At 44.1% G+C, this 22,193-nt stretch overlaps 1 protein-coding gene across 1 annotated transcript in view; it reads right to left on the bottom strand.

Annotated features, from left to right (window-relative positions):
* msh3 (mutS homolog 3 (E. coli)) overlaps window positions 1-17,004 on the bottom strand; it is a 39,334-nt gene extending 22,330 nt beyond the window's left edge. The window contains exons 1-13 of the mRNA XM_088993926.1: window positions 16,843-17,004; window positions 14,588-14,697; window positions 14,342-14,456; window positions 13,254-13,338; window positions 11,742-11,851; window positions 9,796-9,928; window positions 6,794-6,981; window positions 5,779-5,947; window positions 5,628-5,692; window positions 4,035-4,151; window positions 3,741-3,848; window positions 1,950-2,064; window positions 1,561-1,718 (exon numbers count right to left, since the gene is read on the bottom strand). Of these exons, the coding sequence (XP_088850052.1) occupies window positions 1,561-1,718; window positions 1,950-2,064; window positions 3,741-3,848; window positions 4,035-4,151; window positions 5,628-5,692; window positions 5,779-5,947; window positions 6,794-6,981; window positions 9,796-9,928; window positions 11,742-11,851; window positions 13,254-13,338; window positions 14,342-14,456; window positions 14,588-14,697; window positions 16,843-16,925 (1,556 nt within the window). The 5' untranslated portion in view covers window positions 16,926-17,004. The remainder of the gene's footprint in view (window positions 1-1,560; window positions 1,719-1,949; window positions 2,065-3,740; window positions 3,849-4,034; window positions 4,152-5,627; window positions 5,693-5,778; window positions 5,948-6,793; window positions 6,982-9,795; window positions 9,929-11,741; window positions 11,852-13,253; window positions 13,339-14,341; window positions 14,457-14,587; window positions 14,698-16,842) is intronic.
* Between the last annotated feature and the right edge of the window lie 5,189 nt (window positions 17,005-22,193).

The raw sequence follows: 22,193 nt of genomic DNA, 5'->3' as shown, positions 1-22,193 counted from the left end.
CTGAGGTGCAGGAGCAGAAATCACATTAACCAGGTGATAAATATTGTATTTGCCATTTTGCAAATATTTTTTTTTCAAATAGACATTGAGTATTATATTTGAAAGTAATCTTCAACCCAACGTCTTTTTTTCGGAGTTTAAAATGTTTTTGTTGCGTGCAGAAATGTAATTTCGCTTCTCTGTAACAGTTCATTGATTCATAAATGCAACACACTATAGTTTGTTTATGCATATATAAAGGTAAAAATCGATGATGAAAAGATGCAGTGTTGTCTTCATTTTAAATGTCAAAAGGACTTTGTGGCTCCCAGTGTTTTCTTTTCTGTGGGAAATGGGTCCAAATGGCTCTTTGAGTCGTAAAGGTTGCCGACCCCTGGTCTACACCATCAGTGATTCTAATGAAATAAAACGCTCTTTCACTAATTTTGATTTCATGTATTTCGATACAAGTTTATTATCATTATTATTATTATTATTATTATTATTATATATTCGTATTATTATTTTATTACATTATTATTATTGTATTTTATTATTTTATTATCAATTCATTATTATGACTGTTATTATTATGACTGCTATTATTATTATTATTATTATTAGTAGTAGTAGTAGTAGTAGTAGTAGTATATTATTGTTATGATCATTATTATTATTATTTTATATTAGTATTGTTTTTTATTACATTATTATTAAATTATTATTAAATTAGTATTATTATGATTATGATTCTTATTGTATATTTATTTATTTATATAAATAATTATATTAATAATTAATAAACTTGTATTTATATAAATAATTATATTATTTGTTTATTTATATAAATAATTATATTATTTATAAATATAATATATATAAATTATAATATTTATATTAATATTATTGTGCCGATGACCATTTTATATTTGAGTTAATGGTGTACACCTCCGGGTTGAGTGACCGCTGACGCATCAGGCCGCTACTCACCCGCAGAAAAAAAAGTTCTTATGTTCTTAAGTTCTGTAAAGCACAGGTGTCAAAGTCAAGGCCCGCGGGCCAAATCCGGCCCACCACATCATTTTTTTCGGCCCGCGAAAGCAAATCAAACTTGTTAAATTCCATGATGATTGCTAAAATCTGAGCCAAAATTTCATATTTTTAGATGTCAACCACAATAAAAGTCATTATTCTTGACTTCAGATTTGAAAACGAGTTATTCATTAATTTGCTGTGTGCTCTATATGTAATATTTGAAGGGATTTAAACATTCTAATGGGTTCCCCAAATTCATAACGGCCCTCGAGAGGAAACCATAACTACAATGTGGCCTGCGGCAAAAAATGACTTTGACACCCCTGCTGTAAAGTGTCCTTGAGAGTTTCGAAAGCCGCTTATAAATACAATTCATTATTATTTATTTGCATGTGTGTGCATGACCACCTTAAAAAACTGGTCCAGAAATTTGGTTCTGTTGGTATGGGTGCAATATATTTTAAAATTACATTTTATTCAACACAGAGTCCACTTTTAATGGAGGTCAGTGAATGTATCCACATTTTTCTGTGGAATCGGTCCTACCTGGTGTAAACGGCATCCAAAATACCCAAATGGGCCGCAGAACTGGGGACATAGGAGCCGATTTGAGCCATGATGCAGATCAAGGCTACTTGGCGGATGTAAGAGCTCTTTCCCCCCATGTTTGGGCCAGTGATGATCATTGTTCTTTTTCCATCCTCCTGTCGTGAAGAAGTCAGGAGTTAGAACAAAGGGGGAAGAAAAAAGACTTGGAAGTGACTTGAAGCTTTGGCTTGTTGAAACGAAAACCTACTCAAATAGTGACCGAAGGGGGGTGGGGGTGAGATTGCATATGTGCTGCTGGCAATTTCTTTCGGCAATGTGAGTATGCAAACATCTGTGTGATTTATCTTAGTTTTGTGTCGAAAGCTTTTGCACGTTCGTGTGTGTACCTGTAGCTGTGCATGATTGGGCACATACTGACTGTGCTCTCCCATTAGTAGGTCAATCAAAGGATGTCTGCCATCCTTGATCACAATTTGACGCTCACTGTCAGAAACCTCTGGCCTGCAACAGAAAAAAAACTTAGAGAGGTGATAGTTGCAGTTCTGAATAATGATGGAGTTAAACCAGTGGAGGGAATGAGCTGAGGTGAAGCAGGGATATGAGAATGGGATTGATGAAGGTTGTGGTGGGGGGGGGGGGGGGGGGTGGAAGGTTCAAGATGGCAAGTGTAGGGTTTGGATTTATAAATGACATAAGCGGAACAGGAGGCAACAGGGAGGAAGAAGTGCATTACAAATTTCGGATTGAATATTTTCTAAAATAAAATTATTTTTGAATGATATATATTTGTATTCATTTGATCATTCATGTTAAAATCTTTTTTTTTGTGAGTTTGTGTGTGTGTGTGGTCAGCGCAGAGCGGCAATATAGTTGTGGAACCGTGGCGGCTTGGAATTGAAGCGTATTTACGTGGGACAGGAGCTGTGAGACAAGCTCTTCAATGTGTACAAGAGCTTCGTGTTTGCTTTCAACATTTAGCTTGTAGCAGACGTGCACATTTCACCATGACGTCCTTGATCCACTGTTGAAAAGGATGCTGTGATCCGCTTCTCTTTCATCTAGAACTGTTTCATACTACAAAGAGGGTACAGAAAGAGCTTAACTCATTCACTGCCATTCATGAATTCATTTGGGAATTGAAAATATGACCTAGAGCGGCATTCTCGAATTTGTTCCGGTTGTTTTTTAATGATTGGGTGCCGAAAAAGCGCTGAACAGGGCCTCTGACAATATTTTTTTCCCACAAGGGGGCAGCATTTCCCATTTTTCCATGTTAGCGCTTTGTTCCAGCTTGTGTTGTTGTTAAAGTGCTATATAAACCAATATGTATGTATTGCATTGTATTTTGGACAGCCGCCCAGATTTCACGCTCAGATAACTCCAGAACCATATAATTTAGGAATTAAGTCTTTTGTTCTGATGAAAGAAGAGAGTCTACGGTTTCTTACACTGCATTGAATGTGCATGTAGTTGTAAAACTCAATATTATGTGGGGCCAGGAATTTGAGTGACAATGAAAAAAAACCTGGCACTGGAGTAGATACATTTTTACACATGTCTGGCAGTGAATTAGTTAAAACTGAATATGACTATCTGTGTTTTTTGTGTTATGTCACATTATTTGTTATTTAGGTTTTGTTGTTTTGACATCAAGATGGCGCCGCATGAGTGGTCCTATACAGTATTTTGTTTTTCTACTTCTTCATTTCCTGTCCTCTTACTTTCATCACTTTGCTGCTGTAAAATGTAAATTTCTACACTGTGAAATGAATAAAGGCTGATCCAATCCAATCTGATCCAATAGTTGTTATTTTTGTAGCATTTTAATCTCTGTTTTTTTTTTCAATGTGGCCTTAAAAGTATTTTTTTATATCGTCGGTGGATTTGTGTGTGTGTGTGTGTGTGTGTGTGTGTGTGTGTGTGTGTGTGTGTGTGTGTGTGTGTGTGTGTGTGTGTGTGTGTGTGTGTGTGTGTGTGTGTGTGTGTGTGTGTGTGTGTGTGTGTATGTGCGTGGCGTTCTTGTGTGTGCGTGTGTGGGACAAATGTTGGCATTCTGTCTGAGCACGCTGCTCAGCCCAATGCACTCACCCACGCACCGCGTGCCCGAGACTATAGGACACAACACTAGAAACATGTATGTACAAAACACACAAAACAAAATTGCAAGAGGAGATCACCTGCAATATTCTCCATGTTTGGCGACCTCGGCCAATGAGAAGAGACAGTCCATGGTTGCTAGGTGACTAATAGCCTTTCTCATGGTGTGATAGTGCTCCCCAAACTGACTGCAAGAGAGCAATGAGGATGGAGAGATTTGCAAGTGTAAATTAACGCAAATGCATAATTATATTTGCAGTCAGTGACGCCGCTTGTGCACTTGAATAAAACATGACTGTGGTAGGCAACACTTTGGACTGACTGAACACTTGAAGCTGTATTCATCATGTACAAAGCATGTGTGTGTATCATACTCCATAAATGCAGTCCACTCGCTTTGGCAGTCCAGAAGAAGCTGCTCACGGAGCTGCTGCAGCTTCTTGTGACGTTCCACCACAAAGGGAGAGTGATACCTTCCGACCGCTTTGGTGCTGCACAACAAAAAGAGATGAAGTTTGTTTTTATTTTTTTTTTTTTTTTTTGGGGGGGGGGGGGGGGAGAAGTGTTTTTGGACAATAGTTTTTCAATACTGAATACTGAAAAATTGTGTATAGTTTTCTTTGTAAATAAAGATGGATTATAAGACAGAATTGGCTTATAAAAAGCTTAAAAGCTTGGCCAAAACAAACATGCGGATCAAACCTTTAAAGATGGAGGACACTGATTTGCTGTGGCGACCCCTTGAAGGGAAAAGCCGAAAGGAAAAGAAGATAAGCCAGAATTGGTCACATTCTCGCACTCCTAAGAGTACATAAGAAGATGTGACATTCTTACTTCATATAATAAGGTAAACAGCTGCTGAGAAAGCACATTTTCAAACATTTGTGCTGAGCCTGGCTTGACTTCTCTTTCCAAAAGTTGCACGCCAAATAAACGGGCACCCAAGGCTGAGAAAGAAAAAATTCTCAAGCATCTTTTTAGTTTGTTTTTAATTTTCTTTGTTGAATTTTCTTTGTTGAAGTTGTAAACCCGTTTCTTGGAAGACGAAAAGGTTTCTTCAGCCGCCATCTGTACTTCTTTGAAGGTGACTGACGCTTTGCTCCTCATCCGAAGATCTTCGGCAGCGAACTAAAGTTGTGCTGGCACCCCTGGCCCTATAACCCAAATGGACAGAGGTGGCTGTGTTCTGAGAGGTCCCCGATCTAAGGTTGGGGGAGCGGTGGACCACTCCCTGTAGCGCATCTGATTACCTCTATTGTTCTATCCCTGGCTCTGGTTTCACCTCATTAGCCAAACTGATTATCTCTCCACTCCGTTTACCTCTATAGTTCTATTCCTGGCTCTGGATTCATCTCATTCGCCAATCTATATTTCTATCCCCGGCTCTGGTTTCACCTCATTAGCATGACTAAGCCTACGAGGTATCGGCCTAAGAAGTCTGTTGTAAGTAAGGTCTAAATTAAACCTTAAACCACCATGTCAATTTCGTGAAGGGTTTTACAAAAATTCTTAGGGCGATACCACGTAGGTTTAGTCATGCTAATGATGTAAACCAGAGCCAGGGATAGAACAATAGGGGTAATCAGATTGGCTTCAGGGAATGGTCCACTGTTACCCCAACCTTAGGGCAGGGACCGATCAGAGCAGCGGACTGGCACGGCCACCTCTGTCCATTAGGGATATAGGGCCAGGGTTACCAGCACAACTTTAGTTCGCTGACGAAGCTGTTCGGATGAGGAGTGAAACGTCCGACACCTTCAAAGAAGTACAGATGACAGCTGAAGAAACCTTTCCCTCAATGAACCACTCCTGTACGACTGAGAGCGTACACAGTCGTTTCATGAGTTATTTGCCCCACCATGTTTTCAGATAGTTTCTTCGCACTAAGGTAGTCTAGATTTTAAAATACTTCATTTATATCCTCAATAATTAGTTTCCCATCTTTCAATGTGTGTGCTGTAGCCCACCTGCTGACTTTAACCCAGTCACGAGGAATAATGGAGGACTGTGAGTTCTTCACCTCAATCAGAAACTGTCAGAAAAGGAGACAAACCGACACTGAGACACGGCCACATTGCTCTTGACTTGTTTAACCAGTCAGGCTGCATCTGTAGGTACCTCTTGTCCTGACACGGTGATGTAGTCAAAGGCGGGGGCTTTCAGCACAATTCGTATATGTTTGCGATGGTCCTGAATCTCTTGCAGAACTTTCTGGATTTGCTCCCTTCTTTCCCGCAGCACCGGGAAGTTAGATAGATCCGAAAAGAGCTCTGTCTTATTCCCACACCTGCAACACGTCAACGTGCGACAATGAAATCCCATCTTCAATTTATGATTGACCCTTAAAGGGCAACCGACGTCACTTTTTTGTTTTTTAACTGAAGAAAAACGTTTTATAGCATCTAAAACAAAAACACGCAGTATGATATTTTTATTCAAATGCACAACACCAATAAAATGACTTAAAGTGTCCAAAATCTGCAAAAAATTGAGCTGCGAATTGGGCATTTTCAGAAAGTCCCGCCCCCAGTTCGTGACGTCACGCCAAGACGTCTTGCATTGCTGTAGAATCAAAACAATGCCTTCAAATTCGGAGAATATGCTTTCTTGTTACACATCCAGTTGTGAATATGATTCAAATAGTTCTGAAGAGGAAAGCATACATGTTTGCAATTGATTAAAGAATGTATTCCGTGCCATTTTGAGGCAACATTGGGGGAAATGTCTCACCCAAAAAGAGGCAGAAAATGGCCACCGAGCTCCTGTGAGGAATGAATCAGCCCGTTTTCACAGGCTGATAAATTCCTTACATGGAGCTTGGACGCCCTCTTCTGGCTCTTTCTGGTGCAACACGAGGTTTTCAGACCAAACAAGCATTGACGTGATGGAAGGACTGCTACAATGTGTCCTTTTTTTCGGTCAGGGGCATTCCTTCAGTGACGTCACGTACGGACTCGTCACCAACTCAAAAACAAGACTTCCGGAATATTCAGCACGAGTCTTAAAACGTAAAATATAGCTATATGCGGTGGAATCTTTGTAATATACCCTCAGTAGAAGTCATTTGAAGCCATTTTACAAATTATGGACACAACTTGTCCAGAGACATCGGTTGTCCTTTAAAAATACTCACTTGGCTGCCTTCTCGTTAAGCACGCTGAGGAAGCCGTGGGCTGGGGCCAGCAGGTCCGGGATGTCCACCAAGAGTGCTCGAATGAGCTCGGAGCGGATTTGCGCCCTAATGGCCGGCAGAAGGGCTTGCAGTTCCAGCGCCAGGCGACAAAGCCTGCTGATGATGATGTAAAACTCCTGTGTGGACGACTACGAGACATTTTTCAATCATTAATGTCCCAAATAAACAATATTGTTTTTCACCTTCACTTTTAATTGACTGAAGTGTCAGCAGACAACAAGATTAGCACACTAAATCTAATCTGCACTTGATACCAGAGATAAAATGTCAACTCATAATCATTTAGTGCAATATATTGCATCTACGCCTTATATTGAAGCTTCGGAAGAAAAAGGCAGTGTCTCATTGAAGCCAAGAAGTGTTTGAACACAATGTTTCTCAAGGAGGAATATATTAACTCATTCACTGCCATTCCCGAATTCATTCGGGGATTGAAAAGCATGACGGGGAGCACCACTCCCGAATTTGTTCGGTTTTGTTTTTTCTTGCGGCGGGGTGCCAATAAAGCGCTATTCAGACCTCTGACAATGTTTTTCCCTCCCACGAGGGGAAGGCATTTGCCTTTGGTACAGCCACCCCCATTTAAAGTTCAGATAACGCCAGACCTAAACAACCTAGGAATTAACTATTTTTTTCTGATGAAAGAAGCGAGTCGAAGGCTTTTTACGCTGCATTGAATGTTTATGTAGTCCTAAAAGTTAATATTCTGTGGGTCCTGGAACAATGACAAAAAACCCCGGCAGTGGAGTGGACACATATTTGCACATCATCTGGCAGTGAACGAGTTAATAAAACAGGTGAAATGTCATGAAACAGCAAACAATTAAGCAGATGGAAATGGATGTCAACACCTTGGTCACATGATTTTAAGTATTCTATTTCCTGCAGTTTCTTACAATTGCGCTTCCTTCTGGTAGTGTCTATGGTGTTGTGTCTATAAGGGGACCTAGAAACAAAATACAGTAAAGTCTCGTTATATCGATATCGGATATATCGATAGTCCCGGTTATATCGATACTATTTCTATGCCCGCACGGAGAAAATTACATGCAAACAGGGTCGGATATATCGATAGTCCCGGTTATATCGATATTTTTTCGGACTCCCTTGAATATCGATATAACGAGACTTTACTGTAAGTTGCTTTTTTAAACTATTATTTGGTAGAAAAACATATTAACTCATTCAGTGCAATTCCCGAATTTATTTGGGAATGGGAAATATGACATGGAACGCCATTCCCAAATTTATTGGGGTTTTGTTTTTTCTTGCGGGGTAGGGGCCAGGGGGGGGTGCCGATAAAGCACTGGCCAGGCAAGGTTTTCACTTCCACAGGGGGGCAGCATTTCCTTTTTTTCCATGTCAGGGTTTTGTTCCAGCTTCAGCTGTTGTTAAAGTGCTAAATAAACCAAAATATGTACAGTATGTATTGTATTGTATATTGTACAGCTGCCCCCATTTCAAGCTCATATAACTCCAGACCCAATTGATTTAGGAATTAACTCTTTTCTTCCGATTAAAGAAGAGAGTCTACGGTTTCTTACATTGCAGTGAATGTTTATGTAGTCCTGAAACTCAATATTCTGTGGGTCCTGTAATTCAAGTGACAATGACAAAAACCCTGGCACTGGAGTGGACACATTTTTGCACATGTCTGGCAGTGAATGAGTTAAAGCCATACTAAAATCAAAACAAAACAAAAAAATCAGACACTATGGGAAAACTAGACTCTCAAAGTTGTCGAGTCAGAATACTACGGGAATAAAGTAATTTCCATATATTATCTCATAATATAGCATCCAACCTTTTCCCTCAAAAGTAAACAACTTAATTTTCCCAGCATTATTCTGCTTCTTGAAAATGAATGACTTTTTAATTGAAAATGCAGTGCATCTTGTTTTTTAAAACAGAAATACATCCACGCATGGACAAAATAATTGTGTCACATTAACCTTTAAGGATGCCGAAGCTTACCCAAAGCTGCCCGACAGACAAATTGCACTTTGAATTTCTATTGTGTCAACAGACACACAAAACCCTTATATGAAAAATAACTCGATCCGCATTTGACTGAGCCAATAAACTGTTATTGAGACAACGACTGAGGTAATGTCATTGTTTACGTTCTGATTTGCGCTGGCAGCTTTAAAGGCCAAACCTGCGATCAGTTTCGATCAAGAGTATTGATTTATCAAATACGCGGTATGGGCATGCCTCTTGGGATGCGAGGCAGTTGCACTTTATGATTCCATTAGTGGAATTGCGGCGGACTTGTGTGTCAAAAAGGGTTAATGAGAGTCACAATGGGACAAAGCTTTCAGGTATAAATCGCCCAGTTGCTTATCGGGTTCCCCCTTGATGTCAGCAGCCGTCTCGGAACACGCAAAAAGTAGAGCCGCCGAACCCCAATCATATGACATCCCTCCGCCTCCTCATCATGAGCCGAGCCATAGATACGAGCCATTACACACAGTCCCATTTCTCTAAAGAGAGCCCACATGACAATTAGCGTCATTGTTGGTGTGTCCATGCGTGTGCGCTGAGTGACATTTATGTTGTTTTTGTCCTCGATGGAGGATTAAAAAGGTGAACACCCAAATGGGTGGCGGACACCTTGTGACATTTGAAAGATGAGTCAGATGGGGAATGAGATTGTGTGTGAGGCTTTTAGGTAATCTCTCGGCGTTCATCGTGAGGTTTTCTTTTAGGGTGTCTTGAAAGTGTCTCTCAAGATTCTGTCTCTCTGTCTCTCTTCAATGGGCTCGGTGTCTCCCCACTATCACGGTTTCTTTTTTTAGTGTGTCCCGCTCAGTGTCTGTATCTGTGAATTTCTGGTCTCGTTGTCTTTTCAAGTCTCTGTCTCGCCCTCTCTCAATATCTCAGTCCATTTCTCAATATCTCATTGAATCAGTGCCTTCATTTATTTATTTGAAAACGACTACCTTTTTGTTGAATATGCTGCAAATTCCTCTCTCCAGATCAGGCAAATGCACCAAAAGGGATTTTGTGGAGTTTAATGTGAGAGAGTCAGACTCCAGGATTTCCTGCACTGCATCCAGACGCTCCGAGATGGACCTAAAGTTCCAGGAAGAAAATAGGATACGAGTACGTAACTTGAATGGATAAATTCGTCGGATCTGTATTTTTAACTCATTCACTGCCATACATATGCAAAAATGTATCCACTCCCGTGCCAGGGTTTTTGTCATTTTTACTCAAATAGCAGGACTAACAGAATATTGAGTTTTAGGACTACAGAAATATTCAATTCAGCGTAAGAACCTTAGACTCTCTCCTTTCATCAGAAAAAAAGTTAATTGCTAAATTATATAGGTCTGGAGTTATACAAGCTTGAAATGAGGGCAGCTGTCCAAAATACAATGCAATACATACATATTGGTTTATATAGCGCTTAAACAAAAGCTGATGCGGGAACAAAGCGCTATCATGGAAAAAAGGGATATGCTGCTCCCTTGTGGAAACATGGCCAGTGCTTTATCGGCACCCAAAAAAAGAAACACCAAAACCCGAACAAATTTGGGAATCGCGTTATAAGTCATATTTTAAATTCACGAATGAATGTGTGAATGGCAGTGAATGAGTTAAGTCCAACACCCAGTTTACTTGTGATATGTGTTAAGTGTCACATGACCAAACAACAAATAAAGAAAATCTAAAGCAAAATAAGGAAAGTGACACACACACACACACATATATTTATGATACACATTTCCCATGTGTTGGTGACTTTCATGTATTGTTATGGAATTAATGGATGTAATCCGGGATTTAATGTTGTTGAAATGATGCAGCAGAGCTGTCGTCATTGAAATGAGAGTACTGTTGTGCTCAATCTCATTTTTAATCCTTTCAATGTGATGAACAGATGTGAATCATTCAATTTCTGTTGTTTGAAGCAAATATTTCTATCTCACTACTTATATATATATATATAAGATTTTAAATGGAGTGAAATAATTGACAGTCAATTTCCAAAATGGATATTTGGCCTTTGTTTCCTCAGCAATATTAACATGACATTTTCACTTTGGTTATTTATGACAAGGGTTTTAATTTAATTATTTTGAATTTACCGTATTTCCCAGTGTATAAAACCAAAAACCTTTATTTTCTTGAAAAGATGACCCTGTGCTTTATATGCAGGAGCGCTTTATATGTGAGGTAATATTGAGCCATAACAGGTCTCGCAACCACTGTGAGCAGCCACTGACTCCATTTTCCTCATGGAAGAAGTAGTGCTTAACTCCAGCCTCTATTATAGTGCCTTATAATGTGGTATGCCTTATATTTCGAAAACATTGATATATTTATATATTATAATTGGAAAACGTTTTTTTTAATTGAAGGTGCGCCTTATAGTGCGGTGTGCCTGATATCTGGAAAAATTTGAAAATAGTTGTATTAAGTTCATCCTGTCTACTTGATATCTAATTTAAAACAGATTCTTATCTTACAGACAGTGTATTGTCGGTGTTCAAATACCTATCGGTATACCCATAGGTATTTGAACATCGACAATACACTGTCTGTAAGATAAGAATCTGTTTTAAATTGCATTTGAAAATACACTATTCATTCGGCATGCGCCTTATACTCTGATGCGCCTTATATACCGGAAAATACGGTACTTTAATTAAAAAAAATGGTGGTGAACTAGTGCTGAGCACAGATAGTTCTGAGGTTGCCATTCGAATCTGGCTTTGCTTTAGTCAGAATCAACCCCATCTTTTAGATTTCCATTTTCCCTCATTTTACTTTGATTGTACCTTCCCCCCCAAAATTTCCTTTGGGTGACAAAAGCGGCTTTACCGTTGCAGTTGATGGTATCACCTGTTACTTTGGCCGGTACGAGACGTCATGTACTCACCGTGGGTCTGTGAGCGGACGAGTCACCCACTTCCTCATTAGCCTCCTCCCGAATGGAGTTTGCGTGTGGTCCAGCAGCCACAGCAGACTGCCCCTCACACCACCGTCTTTCTATAATTGAACACACAACACAACGGGAATGTGAAAGGCACAATAAACAACTGCAAAATACAGATTTGTTTAAAAGGAAGGAAAAGGGGGGAGAGGACAAAGGAACTTCAATTAGGTGTGGGCCAAGGATGCTTGACATCCACATGCCCCATAGGAGTCACGCTGAAACTTAAATCCATCGCCCACGTGTGTCGAGCTTTGTCACTGAGCAATTTGTTGGGAACTCAGAAGCAGTTTAAATTGGCCGCTAAATCATTCCTGTCCACTTTCCAATGAGGAGAGATTTTGTCGTACATTGAGATTTTCAGGTGAATCCTTATTCTAAATGAGCAAAACAAATCACAAATGGATGTGATGACAAGAGATGACATATATATTTACATATATAGGCAGACTATTTTAACTCATAAACTGCCATTCCCGAATTTATTCGGCAATTGAAAATTCCCAAATTTGTTCGTTGTTTGTTTTGGTTTTTCGCGCGGGGGTGCCGATAAAGTGCTGGTCAGACCTCTGGCAATGTTTTTACCCTCCCACCAGGGGGCAGCATTTACCTTTTGTACAGCTGCCCCCATTTCAAGCTCAGACAACACCAGCCCCATATAACTTATGAATTAACTCTTTTTTTCTGATGAAAGAAGAGTCTCAGGTTTCTTATGCTGCATTGAATGTTTATGTACACCTAAAAGTCAATATTCTGTGGGTCTTGCAATTTGAGTGAAAATGACAAAAACCCTGTCACTGGAGTGGACACATTTTTTTTGCACATCGTCTGGCAGTGAAAAAGTTAAAGTGAATTAGGTATTTCAGTATGTTCCTTACCACTTAAGAATTTGATCCGAACTGCAAATTGTAGCAAATTTGGGGTGTATGCATAGCTATCAAGCTATTTATGGTGTCGTGGTAAAAAACATTTAGCGGGAGAGCTGCAACTAATGTTGGATCCAAAGTGTATTATTAATAATAATAATAATAATAATAATAATACATTACATTACATTTTAAGCGCCTTTCAAAGCTCTCAAGGACACTTTACAGTCACAGACAAGCATAGGTACTATAATAAATAACATATAATTACCAATAGATTTAGAAATTCTCTTCTAACAAGGATAATGTATTTTGAAATAGGTTACTGAGTTGATTGATCGATTGAACACAAAACACAAAGGTATTACATTTAAAGGAAGTTGAATATCTACAGATGTCTTGCTTCAGCGCAGTTCAGAAAGGGAGTAGAAAGCAGTGGAAAAACGATAAATTATTACTTATATCATATTAATAATACATATTAGTAGGTTCTTCAGACAGTAATGCCGGTCACAATAAAATAAAAACAAAGACAATTCACTTGATGATGTCACATTAATAACATAAAAACGATAAAAGAAAAATGAATCACCTGGTTCTTAAGGATTTCCAGGTTCCTGAGTGCGGCGGCATTCAGTTTCATTCCCTGCGACTCACCAGTCAGCGGTTGGAAGGAGCTGCAGGGAATAACTCCAAAATCATCACACTATACAGCAAAACTATAATATTGTCCAATTGCTCAATGAAGGCTTTGTGTATAATCTTTGTCCACACAGGGTCCTGGTTCACATTGCCATTTTTAGCAGACAAAAAATAAAAATAATAGACAGGTTTGAGGTTGATGTTAATTATATTTTGTCCATTAATTCTTGTGAAAATAATTCCAAATTGTCTTTTAGCATCCTTTAATTGCTTTACCCCTGTACCGCCACTTCCAGATGTGTTTTCATATTTAAGCATCTAACCAATCACATTTCAGCTATTATTTGTGACCAGGGTCAGAAATCGACCTAGACGCCTTCGCAATCAGTTCTGCAGGCCCTGTTGCATCAAATGTGTCGATCAAACTGTTGCTTTAACCAACCAGATTTCGAGTTGGTGACACCAAGGCCTTCTCACAGGCCTTATGGCTAACGTTACCCTCTAGTGGACTTGTAATTATCAATTGTATTGTATTTTTTTGTAATTTGCTGCTGTGAAATGTAAATTTCTCCACTGTGAGACTAATAAAGGCAAATCCAATCCATTCCAATCACACCACATACATGTTAAGTTTCAGAAATCTTAAATTGGAAGATTTTCGTAAAAAAAAATGTGAGCGTCACAAAAGTTAAATTAGAAGGAAATAAAACACAAAAAATGCTTTCATTGTTTATTTATACATTCAATTAGTATAAAATATATTTTGTTTTTTACAATTACTTTTGTTTCACCTTACAAATGAACTGCCTGTATTGTGCCAATAGCTGCTTTATAAAGTGAATATTGTGAGTATTGTGGTCAAAATCGGGAGTCTCCCGAACAAATTGTGAGACTTAACATGTATGTCAATTTTATATGAGTCGCAGTCGCAGCTGTAGCTGCAGTAAAGCTTGTAGTCCAAAAAATTATTAATGGTTTAATTGATTCAGACATAGCACTACTGAAGGCCTAGGTGCCAAATGCACGTCTCTTGTATACCTTTCACTTTGAAGCACTCTTTCCAAGTTGAACTCTTGGAGGTATTGGATTAGAGGACCCAAACAGCAGATCACAGGGCTCTCCAGTGATGCCACACTACATAGAGAGAGACAGCCTGGACAACACAAACATATTTTTATAAAACTAGGAGTGAAAGGGTTAATTTTACATGGATGTAAAAGAGTAAAACGACACAGTAATACGACACAGTAATAAGGCAGAAAAACCGAACATGGATACACACACCTTCAATCTGTTTGTGGCAATAGAATTCAGTGACTGTGTTCATTGCAGAGGCAAACTCAAAGTGGGCGCTGTCCCTCTTCTCAACTCGCGCCTTGTCAGCAGCCTGAGCGCTGGACAAAATGAAACAAATAAAAGAAAACATCATTTCCCTACCTAATGAAAGGGAACTGGGAAAAAAAGTCACTGTACAGGCTATTTTTTCTTACACGCACACAAACATTGCATATCGACTGCTTTCCTCTCATCTCATTCATTCATGCTGCAATGCTGCTTTCAAGGACTTGTTAGCTTTGTCCAATCTGTTGTTGCCATGGCAACCAAGGCAAACATGTGGCAATGGATGCTGTTTTCTTTCCGAATACACACACTCAAGCATACACGAACGAGCCATCGCACATCAAGTCCGCCGCTGGTCAGACTGGAAGCAACAATATTATTGTTCCAGTAAGCTCCATCAATCATTGAAGCAGTCAGATCAAGCAAATGATGACTTTCTATCGATCAGTCCAGCTCAAGGAAGCAATTCAAGCAAACATAAAATAGGTTGTAAAAATGTCCAGGAGTTTGTGCCTCACAGGAAAGAATTGTTTTTTTTTTTTCCTCATTTGAAATGCCGGCTTGGTAAAACGGAAACATGATCCCGCTTTAACAGGTATTTTATGCAAAGTTCATATCATGAAGGTTGATCGAGTGCAGATGTTTTTATTCATTTGATTCATTAGATGACTAATTATGACGGGATTACTCCAAATCCTAAGAATAACCTTGATCAGTAGTCTTGTATTTGGTTTCACCTGTCACATGACGGGAAACCTTTCCCCTCTTTTACCCATTCAACAAGGAAAATTACAACTACAAGACTGCATCACTTGTAATGCTTGAGGATATCACAGAGAGGGAGGGGGTTGGTAGAGGGAAAAGGGCAAGTTGGACGAGAAAGAAAAAGAGAAAAGAGAGGGAGAGAGGAGGTAGATAGTGGGTGAGGGAAGGAGGGAGAAAGAGAGAGAAAGAGACAGAGACAGAGAGAGAGAGCGAGAGAGAGGGAGAGAGACAGTGAAAGAGAAAGAGAAAAAAGAGGGAAGAGAGAGAAAAAGAGAGAAAAAGAGACAGAAAGAGAGAGAAACAGAGGGAGTGAAAGAGACTGAGAAAGAGAGAAAGAGTGAGAGAGGGAAAAAGAAAGAGAGAAAGAGAGAGAGAAAAAGAGGGAGTAAGAGAGTGAGACACAGAGAAAGGAGAGAGTGTGAGAGACAGGGAAAGAAAGAGAGAGAGAAAGAGAGAGGGAGAGAGAGATAGAGGAAGAGAGACAGAGAAAGTGAGAAAAGGAGAGAGGGACAGAGTCAGAGTAAGAGAGCGAAAGAGGAGGAGAGACAGAAAGAGAGAAAAGAAGGGAGGGAGAGACAGGCTGAGAGAGTGAGAGAAAGAGAAAAAGAGGCAGTGAGTTAAAGACAGATAGACAGTGAAGGAAGAAACAGAGAAAATAGCATATGTGAAGTGCGCAGCAACGACCCCGCCTCCCCTTCACATTATTTGCTTAGCGACTCGAAAACCTTTCAAAAAGAAAGGAGATGACTTGTGTCACATCCATTGAGATTTTTCAACTGCTCAAATCTCCCCTCACAAACCTGACTCGTGACTGCAGGATGTGGGGTAGATGGAGAGTTATACACCCTGATACCAACCAATCTCCTGGGGGCTCATTACCTGTCTCTTTGCGGGCGCGCACGCCAGGTTGCCAGGGGGGGGGCCTGCCACCGCTTGGCCCTGGAGAGGTGAAGGTTGTTGCCAAGGTTGATCTGAATATTTATTTATTTATTTTAAATGACAAGTCAATGGAAAAATAAATGTGGATTTTTTTTCAACACTTATGTTCCCTGATTGACACAACCGAACACCCAAAATATTAAAAAAATAAACCACAAATGAGTGTGAAATATGATAAAGGTGCACCAGGTAGGAGACGGCAGATGTAGAAAGCAGCAGGTACATCTCTATTTATCAAATCAACCTCATCTATTCTAATCTACTTCACTTCCTCCCACTCCGTCGTTTCATTTTCATTTGTGCTGGATGCATTGAAAAAGAGCCCCAATAGGGAGTCAGGGCTCATCATTGCTGGACAGCAAATTGTAAAAAAAAATGGTTAGAGGGATTGGGGAAAATGAAAAAAAGGCTTATGAAAAACAAGTTATGGTGTGGTTAAAAATAAATTAATATATAAAAATAAAATAAGGTTCACTACGCCCCCTGGTGGCTACCTGGCATTGGTGATGCTCTCCAACAGTTTCTGCGTCTGCGCTGAGAGGTCAGAAGGCACCAGGATCTCAACGGGGTTTATCATCAGGATACGGCTCTCCAGTTCCGAGCGAGACTGATTGTCGGGGAAAGAATCCAGCTGGACTTCTCCTGTGCTGGGCTGAACTGCCTGTATTTGAAAATGACCAGGACGTCTGTATAAGCTTAGTCGTACAGTGGTCCATCGATGAAAAGGTTTCTTCAGCGGTCATCTGTACTTCTTTGAAGGTGTCGGACATTTCGCTCCTCATCCGAAAAGCTTCGTCAGCGAACTAAAATTTTAGTTAGCTGACAAACGATGAGGAGCGAAACGTCCGACACCTTCAAAGTACAGATGACCGCTGAAGAAACCTTTGCATAAATTACCAGGACATAAGGCACAATTGATATACAGTGATAACTCAGCTTATGAAATTAATTAATTGGTTCCCAGAAAGTGTGTGTAAGCGCGAAACGTTCGTCTGCCAAATATTTATTTCCCATAAGAAACCATTAAAAATGAGAATAATCCATTCACAGGTACATAAAACATAATTGTCACTAAATAGGCCTCATAACTACACAAAATATACCTTATTTTATGGATAATAAATGTGCGATTGAACGGTAATTAAAGAAATAAACTGTACTGTAGAATAAAGTCGTTTGATCTTGATGATATCCGAATGAAGTTGCCGTGCTTTCTCGGTGATAATACCGTCACTCACACTGTCCCCTGCTAGCTGCATTTTGTTAATCCAAATCAATAGAGGTTTTTCAACCTCTTCTATTGCCTGAGACCGTTGCTGAGACAAACCAGTGTCACATCTTGTCGCCGTCCTGGGCGCGCCCCGCCCCTCCTGTCACCTCCTCCGCTGCTCCCGGGTGACGGCCCCTCCCATCATCACGCACCTGGGTCCCCACAGCTGATTGTCATTCCCTTGATTGTGCCTTCTGACTATATCTACCGATCGCGCCATTCAGGCGCCGTCGGAGTATTCTGAAAGCCACCCTGTTACTTCCGTGCCGTCAGATCAGCTGTCACCGATCTCCCTCAGTCACCTCATCCTGCTGTCCTTTTTTCATGCGTGCCTCAGTAAAGACTTTTGTATACGAGTATCTGTCTCGCCGTGTATTTTGGATCTACACTCCCCGCTTTCCTTTCGTCACTCGAGCCCAGCCCTCGAGCCTCAAGTGACGTGACATAATACTCCGACCAACTATGGATCCCGCCGGCGAAGACAGATATCTCGCCGCCCTCACCGAGCAAGCGGAGCGTTCAAGCTAGCTGGCCCGAGCCATCGCGGAAATCAGCCAAATTACCACCATGCTGGCTCAACGCTTCGCGGCGGCTGAGGCACGCATTTCCGCTCTCACGGCCAAGTCTTCCCCGCCCGTGAGTAGGCACGCTCCTCAATTTCCTCTTCCCTCCCGCTACGCAGGCGAAACCGGGCGCTGCGCTCAGTTTTTAATGCAGTGCACGCTCGTGTTTGAGCAACATCCATACGCCTGCGTTAGCGATGAGGCGAAGGTAGCCTTCATCACCAGCCTGCTCACGGGAGAAGCCGAGACGTGGGTGCTGGCCATCCGAGAATCCCGACCGGAGCTGCGCACCTCGTACCCGGACTTCGTCGCTGAGTTACGCCGGGTTTTACATCATCCGGTGACGGAGTCCGAAGCGGAGGGGAGACTACTGGACTGCGTCCAAGGGGCCCGTTCAGCCGCGGAATACTCCGTCGACTTCCGCATCCGGGCCGCTGGCAGCGGCTACGGCGACCGAGCGTTGAGGGGGGTGTTTCGTCGTGGATTGAACACCGACCTCAAGGACGAGTTGGCTACCCGCGACGCGGGCACCACCTTCGACGACCTGGTCGCCATAGTCATCGGCCTGGATCACCGCCTTCGGGAGCGACAGAGGCCCAGACAGCCACGCAGCCGGTCCAGATCTCCCACACCCGGCAGCGAGCGTGTGCGGCGCCTGGAGGAATCCCCCGAACCCATGATCGTAGGGGGGGGGGGGAACGACCACACTACCCCCGGGGCTCGTCGCACCCAAGGCCCCCGGGCGAAGACCTCAGGTCCACGCAAGTCCCCGTCAAGACGGCGACCACAGCGACCTCTGGAGGTCAAATCCACGACCCCCGTTACGCGGTTGGAGCTGGACAGCGAATTAATCGGCCCGTCCAGCTCCCAAACCGTGCGGGCCCTAGTGGACTCTGGGGCCGACGGGTGCATCATTGACCCCCAGCTGGCGGACTCGTTGGGCTGCCAGCTGATCGATCTCCACCCCCCCAAAGGAGATGGTCGACCTGGACGGCAGACTGTTAGCCCGAGTCACCCACCTCACGGCCCCGCTCAAACTCCGGGTGGCGGGGAACCACGTCGAGCACCGCCAATTTTTAGTTATGCCCTCCCGGAATGCGCCGTTGGTATTGGGTCTCCCCTGGCTCAATACCCACGACCCGTCAATCTCCTGGGAGGGTCCCACCATTCAGGCAGGGCTGGAGCCCCTACTGCTACGCCAACTGCCTACGGTCGGCTACGGCAGGGCGAGACGCCTCCCGCGGTGGACCACCGGAGGCCATCTGCCTCAAGGGTGTGCCACACTGCTACCACGACCTGCGGGAGGTGTTCAGCAAGGACAACGCCCAATCCCTGCCGCCCCACCGACCGTATGACTGTGCTATTGACTTGCAGCCAGGGGCTCCATTACCGGACTCCAGACTTTTCCACATCTCACAACCGGAACGGGAAGCCCTGAGCACTTACATAGACTCTTCCCTCGCGGCGGGACTCATTCGGCCGTCACGGTCTCCGCTGGGCGCAGGGTTCTTCTTTATTGACAAGAAGGACGGAACCCTGCGTCCGTGTGTCGATTATCGGAGTCTGAACGACATCACCATCCGTAACAAATACCCCCCCCCCCCCCTCATGGACTCAGCCTTCACGCCCCTTCAGTCCGCAACCATTTTTTCTAAATTAGACCTCCGCAGTGCGTACCACTTGGTCCGCATCCGGGAGGGGGACGAATGGAAAACTGCATTTAAAACACCATTAGGACATTTTGAATATCTGGTGATGCCGTTCGGACTCACGAACGCTCCTGCCGTATTCCAAAATCTGATCAATGATGTGCTCAGGGACTTCCTCAATGTTTTTGTTTTCGTTTATCTGGATGACATTCTTATTTTCTCTCGTTCTGCAGAGGAGCACCGGCAACACGTCCGACGGGTCCTGGCGCGGCTCCTGCAAAACCGGCTCTACGTGAAGGCAGAGAAGTGCGAGTTCCATGTCCGCTCTCTGTCCTTCCTAGGGTTTGTCGTGGAGCGGGGGCAGCTCAGGGCCGACCCTACTAAGACTAAAGCGGTGGTGCAATGGCCGATCCCGAAGACGCGCAAACAGCTTCAGCGGTTTTTGGGGTTTGCCAACTTCTACCGCCGCTTCATCCGCGGGTATAGTCAGAAGGCACTCCCCCTCACTAACCTCACGTCCTCAAAGATCCCCTTCAGGTGGACGCCCGACGCTGAGGGGGCATTCAACCGCCTCCGTCTTGCCTTCACTAACCCCCCAGTTCTGCGTCATCCCGACCCGGATCTCCCGTTCACGGTCGAGGTTGACGCATCCGAGTCCGGAGTAGGGGCCGTCCTGTCCCAGCGCTCTCCCATGGACCAGAAGCTACGCCCATGCGCCTTCTTCTCCCGCCGGCTCAGCCCCGCCGAGGCCAACTATGACGTCGGCAACCGGGAACTGCTGGCGGTCGTCCTGGCCCTTCAGGAATGGAGACACTGGCTTGAGGGAGCGAAACACCCCTTCACCGTCTTCACGGACCATAAAAACCTGGCGGCCATCCGGTCGGCCAAGAGACTAAACTCTAGACAGGCCCGATGGTCACTCTTCCTCACCCGGTTTAACTTTTCTCTCACCTACTGCCCATGGTCACAAAACACCAAGCCCGATGCCCTATCCCGCATCCATGAGCCGGCAGAAAGGGAGGAGACCACCACCAACATCCTGCCGGCCCAACGCATCCTGGGTGCCCTGAGGTGGGAGGTTGAGAGAAAAGTACAGCAAGCCCAGGGGACGACCCCCATCCTCAGGGGCTGTCCTAAGGATCGCCTGTTCGTCCCCCCCCACTCCCTCTTCGCACGGAGGTGCTCGTCTGGGGGCACACCTCCAAGATAGCTTGTCACCCGGGGGTCAACAGGGCGATCCAACTCATCGCTCAACGGTTCTGGTGGCCGGGGTTCCGGAGGGACATCACCCTCTTCGTGAAGGCCTGCCCGACCTGTGCCTGTGGGAAAGCCTCCCATCAGCCCCCGGCAGGACTCCTCCGGCCGCTACCGGTACCGTCCAGACCCTGGTCCCACATCTCCGTCGACTTCGTGACAGGCCTCCCCCCCTCCCGTGGCAAGACGGTCGTCCTTACCGTTGTGGACCGATTCTCCAAGTCGGCCCACTACGTCCCGTTAACCAGGTTGCCGTCCGCCATCGAGACGGACATCGTGTCGGACCGGGGACCGCAGTTCGTGTCCAAGGTATGGAAACGTTTCTGTCGGTCCCTAGGGGCGTCGGCGAGCCTGTCGTCTGGATACCATCCCCAGACCAACGGACAGACGGAGAGGAAGAACCAGGACCTGGAGGCGGCCCTCCGGTGCGTGTGCCTCCACAACCCGGCGTCGTGGGCCCTGCACCTACCCTGGGTGGAGTACGCCCACAACTCCCTGGTCTCCGCAGCCACAGGTCGGTCCCCATTTATGTCCGCCTGTGGCTATCAGCCGCCCTTGTTTCCCACTCAGGAGGGCCAGGTGGAGGTCCCGTCTATTGAACATCACCTCAGACGGGCCCACCGAGTCTGGAAGGAGACCAGGGACGCCCTGACACGCACCGCATCCCGGAACCAGCGGGTGGCGGACCGTCACCGGAGACAGGCACCCAACTACCAGGTCGGGCAGGAGGTGTGGCTGTCGACGAGGGACCTTCGGCTGGCAGGGTCTTCAGCCAAGCTGGGCCCACGCTTCACGGGTCCCTTCCCCATCGAGGCCATCCTCAGCCCGGTCTCGGTGAGGCTCCGGCTGCCACCCACCATGAGGATCCACCCCGTTTTCCATGTTTCCCTCCTCAAGCCAGTGGAAACCTGCTCCTTAGCCCCCACGCCCACCCCCCCACCTCCCCTCCGGATGTTGGCCGACGGACCGGTCTACACCGTGCGGGAGATAATGGACTCCAGGCGCATGGGCAGAGGAGTGCAGTACCTGGTCGACTGGGAGGGCTATGGACCGGAGGAACGACAGTGGGTCCCACGTGCCTGGATCCTCGACCCATCTCTCATCCGGGC

The sequence above is a fragment of the Hippocampus bargibanti genome, linkage group LG04 (genome assembly GCF_051943395.1).
Source record: "Hippocampus bargibanti isolate YZ-2025 linkage group LG04, ASM5194339v1, whole genome shotgun sequence".
Lineage (NCBI taxonomy): Eukaryota > Metazoa > Chordata > Actinopteri > Syngnathiformes > Syngnathidae > Hippocampus > Hippocampus bargibanti.
This window is presented reverse-complemented; position numbering and strand designations above follow the sequence as displayed.